This window comes from Physeter macrocephalus, chromosome 16 (assembly GCF_002837175.3).
Source record: "Physeter macrocephalus isolate SW-GA chromosome 16, ASM283717v5, whole genome shotgun sequence".
Classification (NCBI taxonomy): Eukaryota; Metazoa; Chordata; class Mammalia; order Artiodactyla; family Physeteridae; genus Physeter; species Physeter macrocephalus.
The window spans coordinates 17138889-17148316 of record NC_041229.1 but is presented as its reverse complement, the minus strand read 5'-3'; the positions used below and the strand labels follow the sequence as shown (position 1 = coordinate 17148316).

At 42.4% G+C, this 9428-nt stretch overlaps 1 protein-coding gene across 3 annotated transcripts in view; it reads right to left on the bottom strand.

Moving 5' to 3' along the window:
- CADM1 (cell adhesion molecule 1) overlaps positions 1-9428 on the bottom strand; it is a 333247-nt gene that overhangs the window by 25623 nt on the left and 298196 nt on the right. For all 3 annotated transcript variants that reach the window (XM_007126762.4, XM_007126763.4, XM_007126765.3), the window contains exon 8: positions 6355-6438. In XM_007126762.4, the coding sequence (XP_007126824.1) occupies positions 6355-6438 (84 nt within the window). The remainder of the gene's footprint in view (positions 1-6354; positions 6439-9428) is intronic.

Below are 9428 nucleotides of genomic sequence, written 5' to 3'. Positions count from 1 at the left end.
GAGGCCCGCGTACGGAAAAAAAAAAAAAAAAAAAAAAAAAAAATGCATAGGGTAATAACCCGGAGAACCCAATCTGCTCGAAAGCAGAGCTTAATTGTAAAGAATTTAAATTCTGGCATTTTGATTGTCATAAGCTTAAATGAAAGCATACTAAGCAGTCCAGACATATTTTAATACACTTTCCCTCGGTTTATTTTCTTAACTAAAGTCAATAAGGAGCCAATGGGTTTTCTTAATTGAATTCCCCTTCAGTATGTGTTATGGAGCTGCTTTAAAGCCAGACGCTAGGGTAGGCATGGAATTCGCCTGATGGTTTTATTCTCACGATGGTGCTGTGCTGGCCAATATATATGAAGTAAAGTTCCCTCTTTTTCTTTCTTTTTGACATATTTGAAATCTATTGAAAGCAAACATACCTGCTGGAAAATTAAACTTTGAAATTTATTTTCTACTGGTTTCCTGGTTAATTTTCTTTCCATCTATGTTCAGCTTTAATTAAACTCCCATTGCTCAGGGATGGGAGAAATGGACAGGAACGGAACTGAAGCTAAAAGGCCCGAATAGGAGACCCCTAAGAAAGCTTTCTTCTGTCTTCCTGTCATCTCCCCTTTGAGTGAAGAGATTGTGTGCCACGGAACAGCAGGAAGGGGAGTAGGTTGTTTTTTTTTTTCTTTTCAAGTTTTGTTAAAAGCTTCTTCAGAATTGTTCACAAGTGCTACTGTGCCCGAGATCTTTTCATTTGCAAACCAGATGTTCTCAAAATAATAATAATAACCACCTGTACCTTGGTTTCATTTAACAAGGAAAACGATTCCTATCCTATGTTGTGTGTCCGTGCTGGGCGGAGGAGGGACAGAGAGGGGTGAGGCACCGGTGAGGGGAGGAAAAGAGAAGGATGCAGGAGGGTGATAGCGGGGAGAGGGGAGCAGCTCTAGAAGTAGGAGTTTATATTCATCTCCTGGAGGGCTGGGTTCTTCCTGCCAAGTCCTTTATTTCCCACCACTGAGATAGCTCCAACTTTCTAATCCTAAGAAACCTGCATTTATGAGATTATTCTTTTGCACTGTTGTGCATGAATCTTTAGTATGAAAACATGTCAATTCCCTCTCTCTTGGATTATTTTTCAACAAGGAACATAAGAGTATGGCAATGATGATAGAAGCATTAGGAAAAAAAATCTCACTGACTTCCCATCTCTCATTCCTTTTTTAAAAAAATGCAGAATCAGGTGACCTTCATCACTAATTTCTTCCATTCCCTCGTAAGTCAACATGGGTCAAAAACTGGTTGGCTATGATGCTATTTGTAATAAGTTTATCATCATCAAAAAAATAAAAATGTACACACTTAAGACAGTATGGAAAAACATGGTCCATGCACTTTGGGGGCAAAAACTTGGAAAGGGAGCTCATTACAAAACAGGTGGCTCATGAGTGTCTACTAGTGCCCTAATAATATTCTTGTCACCAGGCATACTGGTATGTATGTCACTAACATTCGATAAGTATTCAATAAATGATGAATGAAAAACAGTCTTAATGGAGTAGATGCCAACTCTAGAAAAAAGGCAATTTAGTAAACATTCTAGGATGAGAGATGTGTATTTCCTAGCAACAATGGCTTAATGTATATCCCGAACATAAACACACACAACAGACACAAACACTGACGATGGATGCTCGAAGTAAAGTTAGGCCTTCATGCTTAATTTCCAAAATGCCATCCTTTCTTATCCACATTCTATCCATTCTTTGACGGCACAGACCAAATTCTACGTCTCCTGTGACAGTCTCTTCAATCTTCTGAATCAGCCCTAAGTGCACAGTATCTCCTGCTAAGGAGTTCCAGTGGGTATAACCCACTATTTCCTCAGCTATATTTTAAGGGGTTCCAAGAATTTTCTGTCTCCGTGGGCACTAGCACAGTGCTGTACATATTATGGGTCCTTGATATGCGTTGAATGATTGCCTAAAAGCATTACCCCTTACGTCATGCGGATATCAATAGCACAGAGTAGGAATCATGACGCTGAGACCCTGGAGAACGGACAGCTCTATGTGGAGCAAAGCTCTCTATTGTCATTTAGCTGGTCATGCTACAGAGTCAGTCTTAAGACAGGTGTACTTCTTTCCTTTGTATTTAGGAAACTGAAAACACGTGCTTGGTTGTTGAGTTTCCCCAATTTGGCATCCGCCTGAAGGATAAGGGCTGTTCTCACCTTCTTTATTTATGTGACCTGATCCACGTTACACACACACAAAAGCTTAGGATAGGAGGCTATGAGTGCCAAAATAATAATGTGAGCCTGGGGGTGGGACTCACGTTCTCCAAGGTATATTGGGTACTGAGTGATTAGATACCAATAAGAAAAACCTTACTGTTTTCTTTTCCAAGAAACACAAAATATTTAATTGGGTATGTACTTTCAAAAAGAGAAAAAACTCATTTAGAAATGACCTACTTCATTCTTATGAAAGGATTCTTAAATGTGTTTCAGAATTTGGCCCTGTAGCTATTCATTTCTTATTCTAAGGTGATTTTAATTTTTTAATTTATGACAGTCACATGTATAAATGTGACCTACAGGTTGAGCTCCTCCTGGCCTGAATTTTATATTTAAGCTGCTAAGGGTGTTTAAAACTGAGTGCTGAGTGTTTTCTATGGTACTTCTCATCAAGCATGTAACTCGGGGCAAAACCAGGCAGAAATAAAACAATATCCACATTAACTAGGGAGGGAAACACAGAATATTTTCCTAAGATGATTGATCCAACTGGCAGACCGGGGCAAAAGCTATCACCAAACACAAAAACAGGTATTTTTATGTACATCTAATATACAAAGTCAGCTAATTTCAAAGAAAGTTCAAAACAAAACAAACAACGCCCTCCCCCCTCCCTACCCTCCCACGGCCGTAGATTTTTCTTTGATTCTGGGTTTTGAAAGTAATTTGCATGGAGGCCTCTTACCCCGGGTAATGGTTGGCTGTCTCTGTATTTTCGCAGAGAATGCCGGGGATGTATTTAAAGTGCAATTTAAATTAGGCATTTTGCTCTCCCATATTATAGCATATATCGTCACGAGTGAAACCACATGGACAACTTGATACTAAAAAAAAAAAAAAGGGAGTGGGGGGGGTCTGCCAGTAGCAATAGTCAAAACAGAAATATATGGTCAGAAGATTAACGTACATGAAAGAGAACAGAGACACCAAAGAACCTTATGGGAAATCACAGGAGGCTCTGCGTGGCTCCCATCCCAATTTTATCCCTCAGATGGTTTCTTATTTGGAAAGCGATTCTAATGACATTAGTGGCTGAATAGTTATAAAACCATAACAAGGTTGATATGGCAAATTGACATCAAATACTCCTTTCAGTACTCTGGAGCCTGCAAAAATCTTCCGCAGGTGAATCTACCTTTAGACGTGGCCTTCACAGGTAAGGGAGGAGAGCTTCCCCACGCAGCACAGATGGGAGGCAGAGAGGCCCTGCTCCTCCTCCCACCCACCTGTGATTCTGGGTGGGCAGCATCAGGTCAGATTGGGCTTACAATTCCTCTTTTTCAAGGGCCTCCAGGATGAAGAGGTAACATATTTTGAGGGAGTCAGGCAACTGGGAACTCGCGAAGGCCTGCCTCCTTAACCGGGAGAACAATTCGATTATTCTGGTTATGGAAGATAAAAGGTAATACTGGAACACTTCCTTTCAGAGACATCAGAAATCAACTATGACCTTTCGAGTTTAAAAACGTTTTTCGATTGCATTTAAAAACAATTTGTACGTTTTTCTTGTAACGAAACGCTGACCTAGGGAATGGGTTTCAGTCACTGCATTTTCCTGGGAGAAAAGAAATAGATGCCTGTGGGCTTCCTCTTCCTCTTCTTTTTTTTTTTTTTTTTAAGCTGAGGCTTTATGTTAGTATCACTAGATTTAGCTGTTGAAGCTTTTAAGGCTAATTGTGGCTGTAATGTACCAAACAGTACAAGAGAGAAGAAGAGTGGAGATTAATTTAGCTCTCCATTTGTCAGGATTCAGTCTGGAAGATTTCTTAGGAACCCATCTAAATCTAGAGGATAGCCTGGACCTTTAAAACGGGACACGGAATCATTCGGCTCCATAACCTTTAATCTGTTTGAAGAAAGGAGCAAATGTTAACTTCCACAAGTACACTTTCTGGGCAAGATAAAATATATGTAAGACTGCTTGTTAAGACACAGCAAGCCTGTAAGATCACATCCATTAAGGCAGTGGATTCTACAATGTTGTTTTAGTGGCAATTTTAGTATAAGACTCTTGGGTGTGCCGGTGGGAATCAGGGCATTCATCACCACAAATGCATTTTTTGTGTAGAGCGGGTTCAGCTACTAACTTCAAGAGGCCAAAGTGCACCTATGAGATCATCTTATATTACCTTGAGCAAAGAGGCCAGGAGGAGAGAAAGAGGAGCAGACAAGTCCCTCTAAAGGTACCTGTGATGTGGACAGAAATATAGCATTGTTTGTTTTTACAATTTCCTCTTAAATGGAGCCTCTGTGGTTGTAACTGTGACAACAGTGAGTTGCAGCTGTTTGAAGACGTGAGATTAGCTTTAGTCTGGAGTGAAGGCTTAGGAGCTGTGAACTGAAGCGCCTCTGCTGAGTTGCTGAGATTGATGGTGAGGTGGGGAGGAGTTCAGGGAGTGTTAAGAAAGGTCTTTTTTTAAAAAAAAGCCTAAGCTAGTGAGAGGCCAGCCACAAATGAAAAGTGCTCTTCCACATTAAAGAGAAATGTGGTATTTATGCCGAATGAATGAAGGCCTTGACCGCCTTAAAACGTAAACCTGACTAGCTACCTAGACGGAACCTTCTACAAGGAGAGGTAATGTTCACACAGGCAGGGCAGTGGCGAAAGGGGCGATGTAATTTACACTGACATCCAAAGGGCCGTTCATAGGAAACTATGAAAACCTGGTAACAGCAGCTCAAGCTTAATTGGTTTACTACCCGGATAAGAGGTAAGAAATCATGAAAGGTAAACACCTGGTTTGCAGCAAGGAAAGTTGTTAGCATGGTTGCTCTGGAAATCAGTCAGGGAGGAGCATCTTTGTTGCGCTTATTAAGGATGCAGAAAGTGGGAGGAATCTCTCCGCCCTGCTAACAAACTGTGTTTACTTAAGAAGCAGAAGAAACTAACAAAAAGCTAAAAGGGAAGTACACACAGACAAGAATTTAGGAAGCAGCCTGGATGGAGCTGAGTTTAGGGTGAGACACAAAAACCAACTGATGGATTTTCAGAAGCTTTTCAATTAAGTGCAGGCACTGATGTTTTCACAAACATCATTCAGAACCATGCTCACTAGTGGCTTATTTAGAAGTTCTTTGTTCCACTGTAATGGTTAGAAAGGTGAAGAAAACTGAAATCATACAATCTATTCTTATATTTCATAAACCGATGAGGCCTCCTCTTTCCCTGAACACTTAGAATTTTCATCATGTCTATCACACCAACTCCTGTGAAAACTGAAAATGTCTCCAGAAAGTCAATGTAAAGGATGGCCTTACCTAAGGAAATCTTGCACGTCTAGTCGACATGGTGCGGCCATAACCTTTCTCACCCTGGTCGGCAGAGAAAACTCCAACAAGTCTCCCAGACAAGCGACATCAAGCACTGAGAGCCGCTGGGGATCAACCAGGAAGGGGCTGGAGGACATAACCTCCTCCCTCAGTGAGAGTCAGAAAAAGGAGACCGCGAAACTCATTTTGAATAGGAGTTTCAGACAGTCCAAAGAGCTAAACCACAGAGTGACAACCGCAGTGGCTCCTCCAATGTTTAACGGAGGGCAGGAAGGGGTACTCGAGTGCCCAGAGTGGAACAGACGGTGACTCCCCAGGTGACACACGGTCAGTGGGTACTGTCTGGGGCAGGAAGGATGATGCATTTAGGAACATGGCCCACGTGGACATGTTAAAGGGTGTGTATTTTCCTTCACGTGGATTAAGATGAAATTAAGGCAAGAAGAAGATCCAAAGCCGGGATACTTACCGTTTCGTCAACCGTGGCTCAGCACAAGCTATCCACGTGTTCTCTAAGAGCCAGGCTGCCATTTTCCCCCTAGCATTTTGCTTTGCATGGTGATGCTTAAAAAAGCATTCTGCAAAATATCTGATCTACTGTTGAATGCTTGGATGTTAAAGACTTTTCTGAGGTCCTTAAGAGTCGACTTGAGAACACAGTATCTAATGTCTTTCAAGTTCCCAAATAAAGGAATAATTCCATTCCAAGGAGTTAAAGGGACCTTTTAGGCTTCTTGTTATACATACCAGAAAGACAGTGTACATTCAGGACATCTGCAATGGCAATGAAGGTACCATACCTGCGATGATGGTAAGGATGGTGGTGGTGGTGGTGGTGGTGGTGGTGGTGGTTGTTGTGAGAGGAGGGATAGTTGTGGGGGGATCTGGATAAAGAAAAAAAGGAGAATCAAACCCACAATGCTGAGCACAGCGGTGATCAGTAACGACACAACAAAGGCGTGAAGACACTGACATGTTGTTTGATGACTTCTCCCTTTAAAATCCAAAGACTACCCCCCCCCACCGCCCCAGCCCCGCAAAGATTTATGTCTTATAATCATATCCCAAGGCCTTATTCGGAAGAGCTAAGGAAAGAAGAAAAGAGATTTGTGGGCTTCCCTGGTGGCGCAGTGGTTAAGAATCCGCCTGCCAATGCAGGGCACACGGGTTCAAGCCCCGGTCCGGGAAGATCCCACGTGCTGCGGAGCAACTAAGCCTGTGTGCCCCAACTGTGTGCCCCTGCGCTCTGGAGCCCGCGAGCCACAACTACTGAGCCCGCGTGCCACAACTCCCGGAGCCCGCACACCTACAGCCCGTGCTCCGCAACGAGAAGCCACCGCATTGAGAAGCCCGCGCACCACGACGAAGAGTAGCCCCCGCTCGCCGCAACTAGAGAAAAGCCCGCACATAGCAACGAAGACCAAACGCAGCCATAAATAAATAAATAAATAAAATAAATTTCAAAAATAAAAGAAAAAAAGAAAAGAGATTTGTATCAATGAAGTGAACTAGGGATGAGGAGATGAGAAGTAGAGAAGGGAGGAAAAATCAAAACGTATGACACGCCCCCCCATCCCCACCCCCATCCGATTTCAAAGGGTGAGGTTAGACCAACTCAGCCCCTGAGAGGATCCGACGGTTGTCATTTCGTTTTATACTTTCACCGGTGGGAGAAAGGAGGAGATGGCGCTGATCTATCTAAAGGGCTCCTATCGGCCAAGGGAAAGTGTGCGCCTGCGTCTTGCTCTCTGACTGTTAACTTCATTATTCTCCATCAATTCATCCCAGCAGGAAGTAAAACTACTTCTATACTTCTAATAAATACACAGAAGAGAGAATGTCACCACTAAATATCAAGTTCCAGGCATGTGAGATTTTACTGAGATTTTATTTTCTAAAAGTCAATAAATTTTACAACTTATAAATATTAATCAGTTTGTTGCCTTTGCTCAAGCCTGACCTACGTGGGCGACAATGATAAAACTGAAGAACGTTTTCATCTTGTAAACAAGATAATTAAATATAAACGAGGCTTAACCCTCCAAGCCAGGAATCCGATAGGGACTCCTCTGTCAGGTGTCTGATATACTGTATATTCTTCTATCACCTCCAAAATTATTTGGGGGAAAAGGGAAGGCAAATATGAAAGAGAAAAAAAAATTCTCAGCCCAACTGATCAAACTGAATGTGTTAAATTGTCAGCAAGACTTTGGGCACACGGGTTCAAGCCCCGGTCCGGGAAGATCCCACGTGCTGCGGAGCAACTAAGCCTGTGTGCCCCAACTGTGTGCCCCTGCGCTCTGGAGCCCGCGAGCCACAACTACTGAGCCCGCGTGCCACAACTCCCGGAGCCCGCACACCTACAGCCCGTGCTCCGCAACGAGAAGCCACCGCATTGAGAAGCCCGCGCACCACGACGAAGAGTAGCCCCCGCTCGCCGCAACTAGAGAAAAGCCCGCACATAGCAACGAAGACCAAACGCAGCCATAAATAAATAAATAAATAAAATAAATTTCAAAAATAAAAGAAAAAAAGAAAAGAGATTTGTATCAATGAAGTGAACTAGGGATGAGGAGATGAGAAGTAGAGAAGGGAGGAAAAATCAAAACGTATGACACGCCCCCCCATCCCCACCCCCATCCGATTTCAAAGGGTGAGGTTAGACCAACTCAGCCCCTGAGAGGATCCGACGGTTGTCATTTCGTTTTATACTTTCACCGGTGGGAGAAAGGAGGAGATGGCGCTGATCTATCTAAAGGGCTCCTATCGGCCAAGGGAAAGTGTGCGCCTGCGTCTTGCTCTCTGACTGTTAACTTCATTATTCTCCATCAATTCATCCCAGCAGGAAGTAAAACTACTTCTATACTTCTAATAAATACACAGAAGAGAGAATGTCACCACTAAATATCAAGTTCCAGGCATGTGAGATTTTACTGAGATTTTATTTTCTAAAAGTCAATAAATTTTACAACTTATAAATATTAATCAGTTTGTTGCCTTTGCTCAAGCCTGACCTACGTGGGCGACAATGATAAAACTGAAGAACGTTTTCATCTTGTAAACAAGATAATTAAATATAAACGAGGCTTAACCCTCCAAGCCAGGAATCCGATAGGGACTCCTCTGTCAGGTGTCTGATATACTGTATATTCTTCTATCACCTCCAAAATTATTTGGGGGAAAAGGGAAGGCAAATATGAAAGAGAAAAAAAAATTCTCAGCCCAACTGATCAAACTGAATGTGTTAAATTGTCAGCAAGACTTTGACCTAAGCAATCATTCTGCTATAATAGAGCGTTAAGACGATTTGAAGGCTTTTGATTTTAAATTTTATCTAACGCCCGTCAACTTTTTCTCCCTGACACATCTGGTGTCCTTTTATCTCCAAGTGAGCTCTCAGACTGTCTAATTAATACACCCAAGCTTTAATTATATACTGTGTCTTTACTGGGTTTGGCGGAACTTCCTGGAAGTTTACGAAAACATTATCTTGGCGTTTGGTTATGAGGTCTGCTTAAAAGATTCCTACCGTTGATCAATAATCAGTTTTAATTTTCCTCACAAATTTCTCTCACACGTACACAAATGTACGAATTTGACAGGGAAGAATCAAGAGCAAACCTGTTTTAGGGGAGACTCTGTTCATTGAAGTTGGGGATGCCAGCAGTTTAAACGACTATTGAAAGCAGCCTCACACGAGTGCAAAAAAAGAATCCATTAAAAAAAAAAATCTCATTCTCTTCCAAGAAGTAGAAATGATTCATCATTTCAAACTACCTTGTTAGAAGACGAACAGACAGCACACGTTCAGTCTTGCTTTTTGGAGTACTTTCTCGTGGAGGCCACAGGTGGGGAAGCATTTTGTGACCTGGGA